General features: G+C 42.5%; 1 protein-coding gene across 1 annotated transcript in view; it reads right to left on the bottom strand.

Annotated features, from left to right (window-relative positions):
• Nucleotides 1-20,813, bottom strand: part of LOC139557099 (glutaminase kidney isoform, mitochondrial-like) — a 30,704-nt gene that overhangs the window by 6,541 nt on the left and 3,350 nt on the right. The window contains exons 2-7 of the mRNA XM_071371467.1: nt 19,990-20,077; nt 9,724-9,845; nt 5,091-5,220; nt 4,399-4,478; nt 3,971-4,134; nt 1,396-1,454 (exon numbers count right to left, since the gene is read on the bottom strand). Coding sequence (XP_071227568.1) covers nt 1,396-1,454; nt 3,971-4,134; nt 4,399-4,478; nt 5,091-5,220; nt 9,724-9,845; nt 19,990-20,077 — 643 coding nt within the window. The remainder of the gene's footprint in view (nt 1-1,395; nt 1,455-3,970; nt 4,135-4,398; nt 4,479-5,090; nt 5,221-9,723; nt 9,846-19,989; nt 20,078-20,813) is intronic.

Raw genomic sequence — 20,813 nt, 5'->3', positions numbered from 1 at the left:
GTCTGCATTTAATTTAATTGTTTATTACCAACACAGTTTGAGATCATTGTGAGGGGATTTCACCATTGGTTGAATGGGGATGTGTTGTCCGAGGTTGCAACAGTAACCAAGGGGGGCGTGGCTTAGGGAAGCATTAGGGAAGCACTAAGCATTTCTTTTCTCTTTTTGACCATTTTAATTGAAAACGATCACAGTAAGGTTTGTTTACCCAGAAATTATATGATATTGAGATAAAAACATCTGCATTGGACCTTTAAAGGACCCTATGTAGACATTTGAATTTCACTTTGTCATTATGGGGTATTGCGTGTAGACGGGTGAAAAAATAAATAATATTTAATCAACTTTGAATTCAGGCTGTAACACAACAAAATGTGGAATAAGTCAAGCGTTATGAATACTTTCTGAAGGCACTGTAATTGTTACCCAGAAATGCTAAGATATTGAGATAAAACCGTCTGTATCAGACCATTAAAAAACCCTATGATTGTCAAAGACATAAAAAATAAACACACAAACACACCTTCTCTTCCCAGCTGTCTCATTGGCCCGACTCACTCCCCCCCCCCCCCCCCCGACAGTAACCCCCTCCGCCACTACTGTATGTGACCCGCATAGCCAAGAGGCATATCTCTCCAGTCAGCTGTTAAGGACAGGCAGCCAGGCAGGGAGAGAAAAACACAGTAGAATAGAGGTCCATGTCTACATAAGGCAGAGGCCAGCCCTCTTTCCCCACTGCTTTAGCTGTTAGAATGAGGGTAATGCTGACTGATAGGGAGTCAGCTGGTGATAGCTTATTGACCTCTGTCCACACAATATTGGGCAATTGGTCAATGATTGACGGTAAAGTCTGACCGTGAAACTTGTCTGTACTAGTTATGACAGTTTTCCTGATTTCTTGTATATCTAATGTTGGCGTGGATTTGGTGTATAGCAGTTTGCATACATACAGTATATGCAATGCAATGCTTAATCTGTGTGAATGTAATGTACTACTGATTTTGTTTCAGTTAGCGAGCAAAGATTAGAGCTCTAATTCCAAAACCTCATGAAAATCTTATAAGAGATTATACAACGGGTGGGTCTAATCCTGAATGCTGATTGGTTAAAACCGCATGACAGCCGGTGTCTATTCCACAAGTTAAAACCGGCTAAATCTATGATGTTAAAATGCCTATTTACTCTGTTCAATATGACTGCACAATCCATTGTCTCATCAGCCCAGCCAGCCAATTTATAAACTTGATCTCCATTATAAAAAGCATCAAGACATTATCTCACATTTCTTTTAGAGTAAAACGCCTAACAACACCAGTGCCAATATATCCTCCAAACACCGGCTTCGAGGACATTATCACTTAATTATAACATCAGTGCACCCAGGAATCCCCTTACCTTGAGCAGAGAACTGATGACAATAGCCCCGGCGTTCACCATAGGGTTGTGTGGTTTATCTGTCCAGAGAGAGAGAGAGAGATGACAATGTTGTCACTGTCAATGACAAGGACAATGTTGTCAATGCACTCCACCACCACCATATAACCTAAAGATACGTCCAGTAAAATAACTTCCACTAAGAAAGTTAACACATGCATGTGTATGCCAGAGATGAACATATGTAATGGCACCTAGCCAGCTGAGAGGGAACCTGCAGATAAATTGTATTGACTTGCTAATGATCAGATGGCCTGTTCTTGCTTGTTCCTGCTCTATTGACTGTACCTACAGCTTGTTGCAGTCATTGGTCAAGCTGATGGATATTCTCCCCAGTAGTTGCAGAGAGGTTGGCTCTCTTGTCTTGCCACAACTGTTTACTGAAATGTGTAATTGTTTGCTTTCACGGTGTAACATTGGAATGAACTATTTACTTCCCTACAACTGAGTTAGGTTAGATCAGGCGATAGTCAACGTTATCATTTGAGGGTTCAACGTAAGGAAGTTTTCCCCTCAGTACTCAGATGCATTCAAGTGTGGAGCATCTACATAGAAGTGGATACAGAGACATGGGTCTTTCTATGAACTAGGGTACCACTGAGGATTTCCTACACTGGACAACTTGTTAGTTGTTGATAAGTCATTGATAATAATTCAACGTTTTTTTTCTTGTCATTACATTGAGATATAAGGGGGCTCATGGCTTTGATAAAATATATTTAACCTTTATTCAACTAGGCAAGTCAGTTAAGAACAACGTCTTATTTACAATGAAGGCCTAGGAACAGTGGGTTATGACAGTGTAAGTTGTCATTATATCACATAGAAGCATTAATCAGTTCAATTTGACATTGAACTTGAACCCTGTAAGAATCCTGGATCTAGCTGTCACAGTTGTTTGTGTAGGAGATCTCAGAAATGCAGTGTAACTACATGTTATGGGCTGAAAAAAGTTTTCATGGGCACACATGTCCAAAATTATAAATGTGTTGGGAAATTGAATCCTTCTAACCGAATGTCACCTTCTGCTGATACTTAAAACCTAAATCGGTAGTGTCATTAAAGTGGTTCTTGAGCATTTGGTGTCAAGCTGATTAGATATGAAGTGATATTTTCACATATCGTCATCTGATCTAGGAAGGAATTTTCCGAATGACAGTCAAGTGACGGAACAGCTGTTGTGATAGTGCACGCGAGGCAGCAACAGCCCAAGTACTGGGGGGGGAAAAGCTGTTCGCAAGGAATGTCCAGAATATTTTGGTTCTCATTTGTTAAATTGGTGAAGACAGTTGTGCCTGGATCCACATTGGATCTAATATCCCTAGCGAATTGAGGTTGATCATCTGTTGTCTGCTTGATTTGCAACAGGGTCTCGTTAGATTTAACAGAGAAGCATCAAGGTAATGTGTTCACGTTTTTGTGCCTTGGTTTGGACACCAAGTCTACTGTGCGCAATCGTGTAGGATAGACTATTGCGCAACACCCAAAACTAGTCCTATGAATTATTCTGGATATAATGACAACAAATGACATAGCCTAGTGGGCTTATTAACAATATGATCTTGTAGTGAAATAACACGACAGATACATACTTTTCATGTTACAACTGCAATTTTAAACACAGGAGCTTGAAGTTGCCTACTTGAAATTGAATTTGGAGCTCAGAAATGCAAGTACTGGAATAGGCCTTACCTTGAAAATCAGACATTTCCTACATTTGGTGATTGAAAAGTCCTTATAATTATTGTATAAAATGTACAAGTTCTCCTGCTCCTATAATTATCCGTAATTTAATTTTGTATCCGTTTTTGTGAGCGAGGTGGCCACTTTCGTTTGTTTCCCGGGGCTTCAATTGAAGGGTGTAGCGCTACACTGTCGTGGTAAAACCACGTGCGGTTATCATGAGAACGACAACATCTAATGTAGGATTCAACTTGACTTTCCATACAAGTCCTTCAATTAAAAAAGGAATCTGGTTTTTGGTAACTTTCTCATTATAAAAACAGCGATGGTGAGATTCAAATGGTGAGATTAATGCTACTGCTACTGCCACATAAATTACAGAAAAATCGCCAAACTTACATCCAATCTATTAAGTCAGGCAATGTCCACATTATTCTCACATATTTTAGAATGTAATAATAGTTTGAATATCAATGCTGGGCCTAAAAAATGAAAGTGGTAATGGCCTACTTTTTAATTTTCTTTTAACGCTTTTTGAGGGGAGATCTATATTACGCCCTATTTGTACAATTATATACATTATACAATTGCATTACATCGAGGTCTTTGAAAATTAAAACGAAGTGCTTGACAAAGCCTCTGAAAGGCCTTGAATTTGACTTGCCAATGTCTGTATGAACCCAGCTTTAAACGATCCTTAGTCCTAGGCCTATAGAAGCCAAAATGGTTCTACCTGGAACCAAAAAGGGTTCTCCTACGAGGACAGCCGAAGAATCATTTTAGGTTCTAGATAGCACCTTTCTTTCTAAGCGTGTAGGCAGACAGGGTCAGAGTTAGGGTAACAGTCTCTCACCCTCCTCATCCAGTGACAGCTGGTTGAATTTGAGTCCGCTGGGCTCTTTGCCCACGTAGCGATGCACATGCTCAGTCCCAATCTCGTGCACAGCGATGGCGTACTCCAGAGGCTTCACACATGATTGAAGACAGAATGGAACCTTGGTGTCACCTGCAGAATGTCTGCCTCACGCCAGCAGGGCACAGGGGAGAGATCATGGGACAGTGTGAGAGGAAGGCTGAGGTGAAAGCAGATACAGAGGAGGATTCTACATGAACAAGTTAGGCAGACACTGACAAGGCAAGATGGGGTGGGGGGGGGGGGTGGGGGGGGATGACATGCTCTTCATTTCAGGGACATGGGATTATGTGTTTTAAGATGGAAACCAGTGGGGATAAAAGGAGACGATGTACATAGAGCAGATAACACAAATGCTGTAATCTCACCTCTGTCCATCCACAGTGCATAGGGACACACCCCACAGATCAGGGCTGAATTTAGCCAGTTGAGGAATATAATCTGCCACCTGAGCAAAAGACACACACACACACACAAAGGAATGGAGTGGATAAGTCACGTGTCATGTGTGTCAAAGGCAGGTATGTACAGTACACGTGTGTACAGTATGTGCATGTATCTCCAAATGTACAGTGTGTGCATGCTTTTATTCAGTACGTGCTTGTGAGTGCGTTTTCAGTGAGCGCTTGTCAGTGAGCTTACTTTAGCATGTGATGTAACCTTTGCACAGTGTCCAAGCGAATGTTTTTTTAACGTCTGCAAGCAAATGTTTGGTGGTGTGCTTATTTTAGCATGTCCTCATATGTGAATGTGTAGGTGTGCACGTGTACAGTGTGTGAGAGAACGTTTTTAACGTGGGAATGCATATGTGTATAGTGTAGCCCAGCGTTTCGCAACCTTTTTCGTTTCCCTGAGACCACCATTGTCAAAAGCTCTTGAGGACCACCATTCGCAGAGTTTTACGTAAAATATCTCAATTTTAGCAGCGCATTTAACACATTAAAGGCCTATTATAAACCATTTGCATTGTAAAAAGTCAGCCCAAACACATCTACCAACATTTGCAGACCACCCCGCAGTACACCGGTCCGCGGACCAAAGGTTTGAAAACAGAACTCACGTGTCCCCCAACCTGCCTCTGGGTGCTGTAGTACAGCTGGTTGATGTTGGACGCAAACGCCTCAAAGTCTGGGATGATGAACTTCCTCCTGAAGGCCTGGGTCAGCAGCAGGATGTTAGCGCCCACACACCTGAAACACATACATAAATATCACACATCACATGTATACTTTGTATACTCACTGTGGCTCAGTTGGTGGAGCGTGGTGCTTGCAATGCTAGAGTTGTGGGTTCGATTCCTGCTGGGGTCAGCCGTACAAATGTATGCACACACTACGATCAGTCACTTTAGATTCGTTTTTTAATAGTACAACTACTCTATTATCACACACAGTGTCAGTGACCTATATATAGCCCTAATACAAGGCTGTTGACTCTTATGCAGCGTCTAGGAGTCAACAGCCATGTATCAGGGCTAAGTGACCTGTAACTGTGGAACAGATACACTACTGACCCTATGATGAAATCCTAATGACACCAACTACCTAAAACTGGACCCCAACTGGGACCAAATTAAACGCTGAGAATAGACAGCCTATCACATTGTAGATACACACCTGTCTTTACCACTAGACAAACATTGCGCCAAGTTTAGTAAGCGCTGACGTGATCTCAAAGAACGACATTGAAATGGCTCTCATAGCTGTGATGAGCTGAAATATCCGCCTGGGCTTGTTAATTAATACGCAACTTGGTTTAGAGTTTGGGGCACTGAGGAGGCGAATAGAAGGATCGCATCATTTATAGAAATGGGATTTTTTTTTTTTGTGGCCTATCGCTAGTGACCACCTCAGAGTGTTCCACAGAAGGAAAGACCAATGTCTAATCACAACACATTCTTATTCTGTTCTCCATGACTTTCTGTCTGTGTGTGTGTGTGTGTGTGTGTGTGTGTGTGTGTGTGTGTGTGTGTGTGTGTGTGTGTGTGTGTGTGTGTGTGTGTGTGTCCTCCGCTCTCTCCACTGGCTTCCAGTTGAAGCTCGCATCCGCTACAAGACCATGGTGCTTGCCTACGGAGCTGTGAGGGGAACGGCACCTCCGTACCTTCAGGCTCTGATCAGGCCCTACACCCAAACAAGGGCACTGCGTTCATCCACCTCTGGCCTGCTCGCCTCCCTACCTCTGAGGAAGTACAGTTCCCGCTCAGCCCAGTCAAAACTGTTCGCTGCTCTGGCACCCCAATGGTGGAACAAACTCCCTCACGACGCCAGGTCAGCGGAGTCAATCACCACCTTCCGGAGACACCTGAAACCCCACCTCTTTAAGGAATACCTAGGATAGGATAAAGTAATCCTTCTAACCCCCCCCCCCCCCCCTTAAAAGAGTTAGATGCACTATTGTAAAGTGGTTGTTCCACTGGATATCATAAGGTGAATGCACCAATTTGTAAGTCGCTCTGGATAAGAGCGTCTGCTAAATGACTTAAATGTAAATGTAATGTAAATGTGTGTGTGTGTGTGTCTTTGGCCCTAGTTCAGAAACAATACCAAGCACAACACCAAGTATCAATCTAAGATTTACAAAGGGACTGTAGATATGCAGTATTCAATCACTGGAATATAGTAATTCAATGTAAGAAGAAGTCTACCAGACAGGACTCAGTGACCCGCTACTGTAGCAGGCCAGTGTCTGAATCATCACGGCATTCATTAAGTTAGCTTTGACACCTAGGAAGTAATACTGTTTGGACAGCAGTCTAGAGCCCATCAGACCTCGCTGATAAGCCGAGCTCCTAATTCAACCAGCCGTCTGCAGTTCACCCACTACGCTGGCCTTTCATTAGCTCCTGTCCAGCCTTAAGCCCTGCACAAATGTCATACTCTGTTCGCCAACAATTCCAGAACACACACTCTCTCTCTCTCTCTCTCTCTCTCTCTCTCTCTCTCTCTCTCTCTCTCTCTCTCTCTCTCTCTCTCTCTCTCTCTCTCTCTCTCTCTCTCTCTCTCTCTCTCTCTCTCTCTCTCTCTCTCTCTCTCTCTCTCTCTCTCTCTCTCTCTCTCTCTCTCTCTCTCTCTCTCTCTCTCTCTCTCTCTCTCTCTCTCTCTCTCTCTCTCTCTCTCTCTCTCTCTGCATGTGTTACGTTTACATGTGCATCAGTGAGGATCAGAGGCAGCTGTCGTCCATTAAAACGACAGACGCGGTCCATCTGTCTTCGCCTCACATTAAACCGCAACAGAAACACTACTATACACCCACAATCAAACATCCCTGACAATCCAAACATCCCTACCATAACAAATCTCCACCTGTCCACTGTAGAGGTATGAGGAACAGATACAGACAGAGACAGGGGAAAACAAAGTCTTGGAAGTTTCTAGTTAACGCTGGGGCAATAGTATAAACAGTTCCTCCACACAGTGAAATATATAGTGTCACTTTCAAGAAAATACCATGTAAAAAATGGGATGTGGTGTTTTTCCCAATCAGCCAGAAGAATGAGAATACTCTACGTGGGATAGAGAAAGACACAATACATCATGCAAACTTTCTGAATTAAATCATCAGTGTTTACTAGTAAATACTCTCTCTAAACCATCCTGCAAGAGAATTTATATGATATGATAAAAGGGCCAAATAAGGATATATCCATTCCATCTTATCCCAAATCATTAGGGAAAATAATAGAATAAAACTTTATTGTCCATCCAGGACGGACATGTTTCCATTAAAATAATCAAATACACATAAATTCTCACATCATACACATTTAAACCAGTCAGTCCATCATGTTGCATATACTAACAACAGAGGACATGAATACATTCACTCACAAACAACCACTGTCCCAACTGCACTGGATAGATAAGTACATAATACCGATACAATTTACTTTACATTTAGTAGTCCAACAGCACAAGGAACAAATTCATGTTTGAACACGTTCTTCTTGGCCATGGGAATTCTGAAGCACCGGGCAGAGGGAAGCCTCTCCAACTGAGGGTGTAGAGGGTGGGAGGGGTCGCCAACGACAACCAGTGTCTTCTTTTTGGTTGCCTTGTGAAACAGACTGCTCAAATGTGCCTGTGGTCGACCAATTACTTTGCTGGCTGTGTTTACTATGCTGGTCAGTTTGCTTTTGCTCCTCACACTCAGATGACTATACCAGACTGTCATATTGAATGTGAGGATGCTCTCCACCAAGCTGCTGTACACCCTCTCCAGAACATCCTGGCTGACCCCAAACCCCTTTAATTTCCTGATTAAGATCAGGTGTTGGCTTGCTTAAAAAAAAGATACAACCTGCATTCTCTGTATAACTTAACTTGTTATCAACGTGTGTCCCTTGGTATTTTAAACACTCAACCACCTCCACTGGTTGGTCGTTCAGAGAGATAGGTTGGGACATTGGTAAGAATGGTAGCCCTTTTCACTCACAGCTCCTCTCATCCTGTATACGGGTTGAAAACGATTTTGCCATCGATAAGCACCTAAATTGGAACCCAGCGGCTGTACAGTAAAATACTATACATGACGTCAGAGCTTAGGTTCTCCGGTTAACAGCGTTGTATGGGTTTTGACTGAGAGCAGTTCTAAACTTGAGCACCGCGAAACAACAAAAAGATTCCCCCATCCCTCCCGCTAATTGGGCTACTTTTGCACCTTTGTTGTCGTCTGAGTGAGGGAAATGCTGTAAACACAGAGGAGTCGATGGGTTCTGAAAGATGAGATTTCAATAAATGTCACACAAGCAAACCGCACACCCACGGGTCCAAATCTACGCTTCACGTTTCTATATTTGAAAACATGTCATTTACAGTATCAACGTTTAGGATTGCTGTGTTTGATCCACAGTTACAAGGATGACACGCGTTGCACCCTGGACAGAATGAGCCTGCATTTGTCGTATTGTGAAGAAGATTTGCAGCAGAACACACACTTACATGCATGCCATTCTATGCACACCAAAAAATGACAATCTGTTAGTCTGAAGTGCCGTTTAAAAGCCGAACCATGTATGATCATATTTTATAATTTTGCTAGCCATGTTGGCACTAGAATAAGCTTTCAAATTATTCCCACCTGACCCAGATTGCGATTTCAAATGGACCGTGTTTTGGATTGTGTAAACAACAACAGTAATCGTGTGAGGGTGGGGACGCAGGGCTGTATTACAAATAAAAAAGTACAAGTGTGCTGGATTCCGTTCCTCAATGGCAAAGCTAGGAGAGCTCCAAACAAGCACCTTATAGTTGAAGGCTCTTTCCTTGAGTCATAAAAGTGCATTGAAATGACTAAGGAACTGTGTCAAGTTTGGAGAGGTGTGTGGCCACACCAGTTAGACCTTTCACTCAAACCCTTGTCATCTTTTTTTTTCTTATCTTGCACATACTTCAACATGTATGTTACTGAATGTATCTAAAGTATTTTGTTATTGACAAATGCTGTGAAAAGTACCGTAAATGTAAAACGCACATACAATCAACAGTGTCATTTTGGGGATTCAGTCTTGTGTTGTGTCCTCATCTTTGGTCTGATCATTTCCCCATAATCTCCAAAGTGTTCTCTTTCAATTTCATGCATATTCTTATTATATTTCTTCTGTTAGAATTTTTTTAAATTTGGCCCTATCCATATAGGCCAATTTCCACAAGTGTAAGGGGTTAACGTGAAAATAGAGCAGTGAAATTGCTCACTTCCTGAAGAGTTTCTGGTCCATCATGACTGTTCCGGCAGAGTCCTGCATTGACTGGCGCAGTTGACGCATACAGTCACTCAGCCTGGGATCCGATGTCAATAAACCTGTGCTCCTCAACGCCTGGAAGAAGGAGAAAGGAACATTTACAAAAGGAGAGTGAGAAAGAGAGACAATTAGACCGAGAGAAATGAGAAAGAAATGAGAAGGGAGAGGGGGGTGGGGTTGTGGTGAGCTGATCAACACTGATACAGAATCTCTAGGGTAGGGAGGTCCATATTTGAGCTCTCTCGGTAGACTGCTGAGCTAACCCCCATGCTGGTCCTGCAGATGCTGGGCCTAATAGAGTAGATATATATTTGTACATAATGATAAGGGCATGTGTAGGACATTAAAAGGTTAATAATAATAGAATTACTTTTATTTCGTTTTAGAGAAAACTGAGGATATACAGGACTACCATAATTGTTTTAGTGTGTCATATTCAATACCTGAATTGGAACAAACCCTGTTTCCCATTAAGTGAGCAGCCACAAGTGTTCAAGCAGTCCTGTAAACGACTCTGTAAAGGAGGAAGGAACATACTGTACCTACTGTATTGGAATCAGTGGTGTAGAGGTTTTTGTTGCCCACCTTTGGCGGAAAAATGCATTAAACGTATAGGGAGTGTGACTTTTTTCACCGCAACCAGCGATCAGAGTTTATCCACCTACTTTCTTTATTTTTTACCATTACACCACTGATTGAAATCCCTCCCCTAAGCCAACTTCAAGTCATTCTGACAGCTATAGGCAACAAGTGTGCCTATTTCTGGGAAATCATATGCAGTGACAGCAGACTTGCCTCATGGGAGGGTCCAGGAGGTTATTTTCAAGCCTGTGTGTCTGATCAATGCATTAATGAGCAACACACACTGCTTGACTGAACTGTTGTGTTTAGTTATCGCATGTCAATACTTCACATCAGGCAGTGGCTTTCATGAGAGGCTGATATCATATTCAGACATACTGTATAGGACAGCAACATTCAAAGCTATATTGACCGGGGGAAGTACAGTGTATCTGTAATTTCTGGCAGAAAAAATGATGACAAAATTGTAAAGCTATTGAGATGTTGAATGAGAGAAAGTACTTCAATGAAACTAGTTAAAAAACAGAATTGTTGGCCTCCCGAGTAGCACAGCGGTCTAAGGCACTGCATCGCGGTGTTTGTGCGTCACTACAGCCTGGGGTTGTAGTGACGGGCTGTGTCATTATCGTCTGTGACCGGGAGTCCCACAGACGGCGCACAATTTGCCCAGCATCGTCCGGGTTAAGAGATTGTTTGGGGGAGGGGGGCTTTACTTGGCTTATCGCGCTCTAGCGACTCCTTGTGGTGGGCCGGGCGCCTGCAGGCTGACTTCGGTTGTCAGTTGATGGTGTTTCCACTGACACATTGGTGCTGCTGGTTTTCGGGTTAAGCGAGCAGGTGTTAAGAAGCGCGGCTTGGCGGGTCATGTTTCGATGACTCGACCTTCGCCTCTCCCGAGCCCATTCATGGAATTGCAGCGATGAGACAAGGTCATAATCACGAAATTGGGGAGAAAAGGGGGGGTTATTCAGTAACCACAGCTACAGTTCAGTGGCAGTCCTTTCAGATCACTGTGTGTTACAGCCAACTCCTCTGCCGTGTCACTGTTCCCTGTCATGCCAAACATATTTTATTTTATTTATTTATTTTATTTAACCTTTATTTAACCAGGTAGACAAGTTGAGAACAAGTTCCCATTTACAATTGCGACCTGGCCAAGATAAAGCAAAGCAGTTCGACACATACAACAACACAGAGTTACACATGGAGTAAAACAAACATACAGTCAATAATACAGTAGAAAATAAGTCTATATACAATGTGAGCAAATGAGGTGAGATAAGGGAGGTAAAGGCAAAAAAAGGCCATGGTGGCGAAGTAAATACAATATAGCAAGTAAAACACTGGAATGGTAGATTTGCAGTGGAAGAATGTGCAAAGTAGAAATATAAATAATGGGGTGCAAAGGAGCAAAATAAATAAATAAATACAGTAAGGGAAGAGGTAGTTGTTTGGGCTAAATTATAGATGGGCTATGTACAGGTGCAGTAATCTGTGAGCTGCTCTGACAGCTGGTGCTTAAAGCTAGTGAGGGAGATAAGTGTTTCCAGTTTCAGAGATTTTTGTAGTTCGTTCCAGTCATTGGCAGCAGAGAACTGGAAGGAGAGGCGGCCAAAGGAGGAATTGGCTTTGGGGGTGACCAGAGAGATATACCTGCTGGAGCGCATGCTACAGGTGGGTGCTGCTATGGTGACCAGCGAGCTGAGATAAGGGGGGACTTTACCTAGCAGGGTCTTGTAGATGACCTGGATCCAGTGGGTTTGCAGCCAACAGCTTTGGTGACAAAACGAATGGCACTGTGATAGACTGCATCGCCGAAGTCGAGGATCGGTAGGATGGTCAGTTTTACGAGTGTATGTTTGGCAGCATGAGTGAAGGATGCTTTGTTGCGAAATAGGAAGCCAATTCTAGATTTAACTTTGGATTGGAGATGTTTGATGTGAGTCTGGAAGGAGAGTTTACAGTCTAACCAGACCCCTAGGTATTTGTAGTTGTCCACATATTCTAAGTCAGAACCGTCCAGAGTAGTGATACCGGACGGGCGGGCAGGTGCAGGCAGCGATCGGTTGAAGAGCATGCATTTAGTTTTACTTGTATTTAAGAGCAGTTGGAGGCCACAGAAGGAGTGTTGTATGGCATTGGAGTGTTGTATGGAGGGTTGTTAACACAGTGTCCAAAGAAGGGCCAGAAGTATACAGAATGGTGTCGTCTGCGTAGAGGTGGATCAGTGTCTCACCAGCAGCAAGAGACTCACCAGCAGCAAGAGCAACATCATTGATGTATACAGAGAAGAGAGTAGGCCCAAGAATTGAACCCTGTGGCACCCCCATAGAGACTGCCAGAGGCCCGGACAACAGGCCCTCCGATTTGACACACTGAACTCTATCAGAGAAGTAGTTGGCGAACCAGGCGAGGCAATCATTTGAGAAACCAAGGCTATCGAGTCTGCCGATGAGGATGTGGTGATTGACAGAGTCAAAAGCCTTGGCCAGGTCAATGAATACGGCTGCACAGTATTGTTTCTTATCGATGGCGGTTAAGATATCGTTTAGGACCGTGGCTGAGGTGCAACCATGACCAGCTCTGAAACCAGATTGCATAGCGGAGAAGGTGCGGTGGGATTTCGAAATGGTCGGTAATCTGTTTGTTGACTTGGCTTTCGAAGACCTTAGAAAGGCAGGGTAGGATAGATATAGGTCTGTAGCAGTTTGGGTCAAGAGTGTCCCCCAAAGGGGATGACCGCAGCTGCTTTCCAATCTTTGGTAATCTCAGACTACACGAAAGAGAGGTTGAACAGGCTAGTAATAGGGGTTGCAACCATTTCGGCAGATACTTTTAGAAAGAAAGGGTCCAGATTGTCTAGCCCGGCTGATTTGTAGGGGTCCAGATTTTGCAGCTCTTTCAGAACATCAGCTGACTGGATTTGGGAGAAGGAGAAATGGGGAAGGCTTGGGCGAGTTGCTGTGGGGGGGTGCAGTGCTGTTGACCGGGGTATATAGCATAACATGACAACAAATGGCAGATCTCCCTCGTCTAAACTGGCAGATCAATCTAAGGTCAAAGCAGACGTCATCATGATGTAAGTATATCAAGCATTGCATCATAATGAAATACAAGGTGGTAAGACATGTCGGTATGTGACACGCACACAAAGATAATACAGTGCTCAGAGAGGAAGAGGCAAAGCGAGAGGCTTGACTCTGCCCCAAAATCTGTCAGCATGAAAAAAACTGCGAGAAGCAGAGAAAGTGCAGCCTGTCGGCTCACAGTATATCTTCTTTGGGATAGGGGGTGCTATTTTCACTTTTGGGGAAAATCGTATCCAATTTAAATGGCCTCGTACTCAATTCTTGCTCGTACAATATGCATATTATTATTACTATTGGATAGAAAACACTCTCTAGTTTCTAAAACCGATTGAATTATTTCTCTAAGTGAAACAGAACTCTTTTTACAGCCCATTTCCTATCCGGAAGTGAGATTTCCAAAAGCGAGGTCTCTCTTCAAGAGCTTGTCTATAAAAGGGCATGTCACTTATGACTGTAGAAACACGTCATACACCTTCCCCTGGGTGTCATGCGGAAGTGAGAGCAGAAATGACTTGATTATCTCGTTCTGGGATTGAATACAACCTCTTGGAGTGAGAGGACCGCCATTAATTGTTTTTGGAAGGCGCGAAGTTGGACCTGGAATCGCCTCCTGGAAAACCGTCGTTATAGGTGAATATGATCTCCGGCTTCGATTTTATTTGATACATGTCACAATATCATCCTAAAGTATGTTTTTTCAATATAGTTTAATTATATTATTGAAATTTATTCGGGACTTTAGACGTGATACGTTGCAAGAATTTGTTCAAGAAGGAGAGGTTAGCGCCGCACGGCCAGTGTGCTTGCTAATTCAAGAGGGAAATAGTTCGTTCTGGATCCAAACAAAGACGGTTCTGAACAAAGGACCCCTTGTACAACATTCTGATGGAAGATCAACAAAGATAAGGACCCAATTTGGGATGCTATTTCATATATCTGTCGAACTGTGCTATCGCTACCGTCTGCCCTGAATGAATGATGCTGTGTGTTAGCTATTGTAGTAAGCTAATATAACAATATATTGTGTTTTCGCTGTAAAACACTTCAAAAATCGGAAATATTGGCTGTATTCACAAGATCTTTGTCTTTCATTAGCTATCCACCATATATTTTTCTGAAATGTTTTATGATGAGTAATTAGGTAGTTGACGTTGGTGTCTGTATTTACTCTGGCTACTCCCATGCGATTTCTGACTGTAGCTATGATGGTAGCTATGATGGTAGCAGTAATGTAAAACTGATTTATAGCTCAAATATGCAAATTTTTCGAACAAAACATAGATTTATTGTGTAACATGTTATAGGACTGTCATCTGAGGGAGTTTTTTCTAGGTTATTTAGGTTGGTTCTAGGTTAGTTAGGTTGGCTTTGTGCATGCTACCTGCATGCTACCGTTGCTGTGAAAAATGTCTGTCTGTCTTTTGTATTTGGTGGTGAGCTAACATAAATATACGTGGTGTTTTCGCTGTAAAACATTTTAAAAATCTGAAATATTGGCTGTATTCACAAGATCTTTGTCTTTCATTTGCTATCCACCATATATTTTTCTGAAATGTTTTATGATGTGTAATTAGGTAGTTGACATTGGTGTCTGTATTTACTCTGGCTACTCCCGTGCAATTTCTGACTGTAGCTATGATGGTAGCAGTAATGTAAAACTGATTTATAGCTCAAATATGCAAATGTTTTGAACAAAACATAGATTTATTGTGTAACATGTTATAGGACTGTCATCTGAGGGAGTTGTTTCTAGGTTAGTTAGGTTGGTTCTAGGTTAGTTAGGTTGGCTTTGTGCATGCTACCTGCATGCTACCGGTGCTGTGAAAAATGTCTGTCCTCTTTTGTATTTGGTGGTGAGCTAACATAAATATACGTGGTGTTTTTGCTGTAATACATTAAAAAAATCGGACATGTTGGCTGGATTCACAAGATGTTTATCTTTCAAATGCTGTATTGGACTTGTTAATGTGTGAAAGTTAAATATTTCAAAACAATTATTTTTTGAATTTCCCGCTCTGCCTTTTCTCGGGAATGTGGGAGCCGCTAGCGGAACTCCTGTCCTAGACAGGATATTCTTCCGCTGCTCTGTCGCACGCTACATACTACAGTCGCGACTGCCATCATAAAAGTTGTTTGTGGGGATGAGTGGCCCGAGGGGTGTTGTACAAAACAAAGTCATCAGCGATTGGATCGTCTCTAACCAATTAGAGTATCAAAGCCAATGACGAATTTTCAAACTGACGCTTTACTCACATGTTCTGGCTCTGGCCCAACCTATCGGGTTCTGGACCTAGACTAGCTGGCCTAGCTAACTTTAGCCACAACATATTGGAAATTGTGTAATGTACACGAATGTGTTATGAAGAAAGAAAATTGTGTAATACGCATGAAATGCGTTGTGATGAAAATCGCATAATACAAATGAAAAATGTAACTTTTCGTGTGCCTGTCACGAATTTCAAATAAGTAATTTGTGTCTATTTCACAATAAACTGTGATAATGTTTTGCATCCTTTCCCAGGTATTTTACAGCTTATTTCTAGCATAAAGCATAGCTAGCTGACCAAAGCACGGTTACAGATCACTTTATATAATCGGAAACCGTTTTTATTTTCTTCAAAATCTTAAGCTAACAAGGGGTAGGCCTGTGCAATACCCTCTCATACCTCCTCAATTCGAGTCTTGGATTTAACTTAACAGCCATTCACTGACACGGAGCTAAGCTATTTAAAGAGTACATGGTGGGTGGAGGAATTACGAATATAGCAGCCTATTGCCTAATTTCATCTGTCAAACCTCTTCAATAGGAAGAAATAGGCTCCAACACAAAGCCCCCTTGTTGTTAGTAAAGTCTAATTAAAATGAAGACGTTGAAATGAATTATGCCTACTATAATTTGTCTACTTTCAGCACCATGAACTGTCCATTTCCCATTGATTATGCTGTGGCTGCTGCTTCAAGTTTCAGCACCACAACGTCATTTACTCTAATCTGGTATTACTGTGAGGTAAATAACTCTGCTAAATACATCATGGGCAAGAAACATTGTTTTTAATAAAAATCAATTATAGTAGTAGCAAGCTACCAAAGTTGACCTCCGGTCCTCCTCGCCTTCGCTCTCTGCTTCTCAAACAGAAGAGAACATAGGCTATAAGGCTAGTCCGCTCACAAGATAATAATTCATTCATTCATTCGGAAGAAGCCTTTGACTCTCCTCCTGAGCTGCCACCGTAGCCCTGCACAGCACAGCCATTGGTTTGGCAGCACAGACAAACAGTTTGACCAGCAAGAGCAGAACAGGCCGTGGCTCAGTGTTGGAATATCCATTGCAGTGTGTAATGCAGCATAGTTTTATTTAGAACATCCCAGCTATCTTAGAAATATAACTTTGCTCTGTGCTTCTCCGAGCATGCACTTCATAGCCTATAGGCTATGGATCATTTGATTGAGAGCACACTAAATGGCTTATAGGCGCGCTTGATATTGCGCGCCTAGTGGAGATTCAGAAATGAGGGGCGGCATCGGACACACATCAATACATAGCCTAATAAGCAACTAATTCTAAAACACAGAGAAATATAGAAATGTCATCAATTAAAAATGACATGTCCCTTCCCTGGACTGGATTTAAAAAATAATAAACACTACCCATGACTGAAATTGAAAAAGCATGACCCTCACCCATTTTCCTCCAGGTACCCATTCTGTACATTTGGAACCATCCCTAAGGATAATTTAGTTGCTAATGGCAGCCTGCCGTACCCCGGTGGGCCATCAACTTGATATTCTCAATGAATGGTGGCAGCACTGGGCTGTCACTTCCTGGAGTAGCTCAAACTGCACTCTATGTCTCCATGAGACACCATCTTAAAAGGTCCAATGCAGCCGTAATCTCAATATCAAATCATTTCTGGGTAACAATTAAGTACCTTACTGTGCTTGTTTTAAAAGAATTAAAAATAGCTTCTTAGCAAATAATTTAGCTAGGACTGTCTGGGAGTGGTTCATCGTGTGTAAGGGAAAACTGAAAACTAGTTGTTAAGCCATGATGATGATTCAAAGGTCATGAGACAATGGCCTGTCAAATATCACGCCGTGCCACAACACCACCCAGTCTTTTAATAGACCCCGGTACCCTGTACTGTTCAGAGTTCATTTGAATATGCATATGAGGGGCACCAAGAAAGGCTCCGAAGGTATGAATTATGGTGTAAAAGCACTGGGAGGGGACACTGGACACAGAGTCTCTTCACACATCGTAAAAAGTTCAGCATGCATGGTGCTATGGATGACTGTGCTTGTTTGACTTTTTCACCAACTGAGCTGAGACTTCTAGGATGTTCTAAATCAGGGGATGGGCAACTCCAGTCCTCGGGGGCCTGATTGGTGTCACACTTCTCTCCCCAGCTAAAACAACTAATAATGCAATTAGTTTAATCAGCTGTGTTTGCTAGGGATGGGGAAAAGTGTGACAGCACTCCGGTCCCCGAAGACTGGAGTTGCCCATCCCTGTTCTAAATTGTGTCGTAAAAGCCCTGGGAGGGAACACAGCAGGTGTTTCTCAGTATGCATACTTCCGCGCTCCACACTCTCATGCTCCGAGTTCGAGGAAGTTCTCTTGAGTACGTTCTGGTGAAGACACGAGTGTGGAGAGCGCATAGAAATGTACATTTGAGAAGCACTGCGCACTCCCCTGCTACTGCGTTCCCTTTGGCCACCACACACAAAACAAGACGCACTACATCTGATCCTGAGCACCGCACGCGACGAGAAGACACCTCCATCCCTCCCGCGAATTGGGAAACTTTTGCAAATGTTTTGTTGTCCGAGTGAGGGAAATGCTGTACATTTTGAGTGCTCTATGTATTTCTTTGAAAGATGAGTCGTTGATCATTACAATCAATACCGCTTTGATGTCATACAAGCAAGCCAAACACCCATGAGTCCAAATGTGCACTTCACATTTCCATATCATAAAAGCCCATGTCATACTGTATACAGTGTTTATGATCATCACCTATGTTTGATGTACAGTTGACATGGCGTCATACCCTGGGTTGTTCTGAACAGAAATTGCCTGTTGTCTATTGTGTAAAAAAAAAAAATGTTTTATTTAAAATAAAAACCGCAGTGGAACAAGCACCTGAATGCACTCCTGATTCCATGTGGACCAAAATTACAATCTGTTTCTCTGTTTTGCCTGTAAAATCATATTTTACAACTTAACTAGTCATGTTGGCAATCGAACAAGCTTTCAAATGATGCCCACCTGACCCTGATTGTGATTTATAATGGACCGTTTTTGGATTGCCTAAACAACGACAGTAATTGTGTGAGGGTGAGGATGCAGGGCTGTGTTCCAAACAAAACAACTACAGGTGTGCTTGCTCTAGTTCCTCAACGGCACAGCTAGGAGAGCTTCAAAAAGTACCTTGTAGTTGAAGACTCTACTTTGTGTCATAAAAGTGCATTGAAATAGCTTAGGATCTGTGCACACTTTGGAGAGGTGTGTGGCCACATGGAGACACCAGTCAGTCCTCTCACCCAAACCTTTGTAATTTATTTGTCTTAAGTTGCACCTACGTCACATTTTCCAGGAATATTCTTATCATGTTACTGAATGTATCCAGAGCAGGGGTGTCAAACTCATTTTGCTCCGGGGGCCACATTCAGTCTTCAACAAGGTCCAGAGGGCCGCACTGAAAATGTGTTATATTTCCTTGCTGTCAAAATGTGCTAATAATAGTCCCATAACCATAGCTTAGGGAATTATCGATGCGACCTGACTGTCTAGTGATTATTAGTGAGCTGGACAGTCAAGAAACTGTATGAATATAGGCACATTATTATTTCTACAAAGTTTTGATTTGGTTTTAGTCATTTTAAAGTAAATTGAGTTCCCCCCCAAAAAATGTATTTTGTGGCGAAAAGTACAGTAAATATAAAATGCACATAAAATCAACACTGTAATGCTTGGATTCATGTGTCAGTTGAACTGTTGTGTCCTCCACTTTGGTCTAATAATGTTCCCGCAATCTCCAAACGGTTCCCGTTCAATTGCTACAATGCTTATGCATTTCATATTTCTCCTGTAAGAAACATTTCAATTTTGCCCTATCCATAGAGGCCAATTGCCCCGAGTGTAAAGGGTTAAGAGAATTCACTTCTAGCCTAACAACAGCTACACCTGTCTATTAGTCATAAAGTTACATAAGGTGTTTCCTCAACACTTTTCAAACCTGAGCCTGGGCTGGTGATATGGTGTGATGGATTCCTGCCTTGGCTCGTCTTACACTTCCTGGGATTCCTTCGGTGTGCATTTAGCTCAAGTGAAAACAGCAAGCCTAAAGGCCGCAATGTGTTGTGGTACAGTACATGTTGGGTCAACTTTAAAAGGACGTCACAGAAAGCCGGAGTAGTTGTCAATATGATCAATGCGCATTCCAGCAAAAAAACTAAATAAATCGGTTAAATAATAAAAACACTGTATGGGTTAGTGTTGTTTGGTGGCACACAGTGAGGGTGGATGTGATGAGTTGGAGACTCACAGAGATGAACTGAGAGACAGGGATCATCTCTTTGCCCTCTGTAATGGTGTAGAAGAGAAGGTCCTCCATCCCAGAGATCAACCTGCTCCTGTGAAGACCAGACAACACAGTGCATCATGTCAATCAGTGGAGGCTGCTGAGGGGAGGACAACTCATAATAATGGCTGGAACGGAGCAAATGGAATGGCGATGTATTTAATACCATTCCCCTTTTTCCGCTCCAGCCATTACCACGTGCCTGTCCTCCCCTATTAAGGTCCCACCAACTTCCTGTGATGTCAATACTACTGTAGTTGTTTGGATGGAGTATTATTGGGAAGTTCGTTTGAAGTCCACTTTGTATGCATAACAAAATGTCTGAATCAAAAAATAATAGCTTAATTTCATTTTCTGTTGACGAGCCTAATTTGAACACAAAATCAGCAGTTATAGGGATGGTACTCTGAAAATATACCCTGAGTGTACAAAACATTAGGAACAGCTGCTCTCTCCCTGACATATAAACTGACCAGGTGAATACAAGGTGAAAGCTATGATCCCTTATTGATATCACTTGTTAAATCCACTTCAATCAGTGTAGATGAAGGGGAGGAGACAGGTTCAAGAAGGATTTTTAAGCCTTGAGACAATTGAGACACAGTTCATGATGCCGATTTGTGTCAAGAACTGCAACGCTGCTGGGTTTTTCACACTCAACAGTTGCCTGTGTGTATCAAGAATGGTCCACCACCCAAAGGACATCGAGCCAACTTGACACAACTGTGGGAAGCATTGGAGTCAACATGGGCCAGCGTCCCTGTGGAACGCTTTCGACAACTTGTAGA

Source organism: Salvelinus alpinus, chromosome 28 (assembly GCF_045679555.1).
Source record: "Salvelinus alpinus chromosome 28, SLU_Salpinus.1, whole genome shotgun sequence".
Classification (NCBI taxonomy): Eukaryota; Metazoa; Chordata; class Actinopteri; order Salmoniformes; family Salmonidae; genus Salvelinus; species Salvelinus alpinus.
Note: the sequence above shows the minus strand (reverse complement) of the source record. Positions and strands in the feature narration are given on the sequence as shown.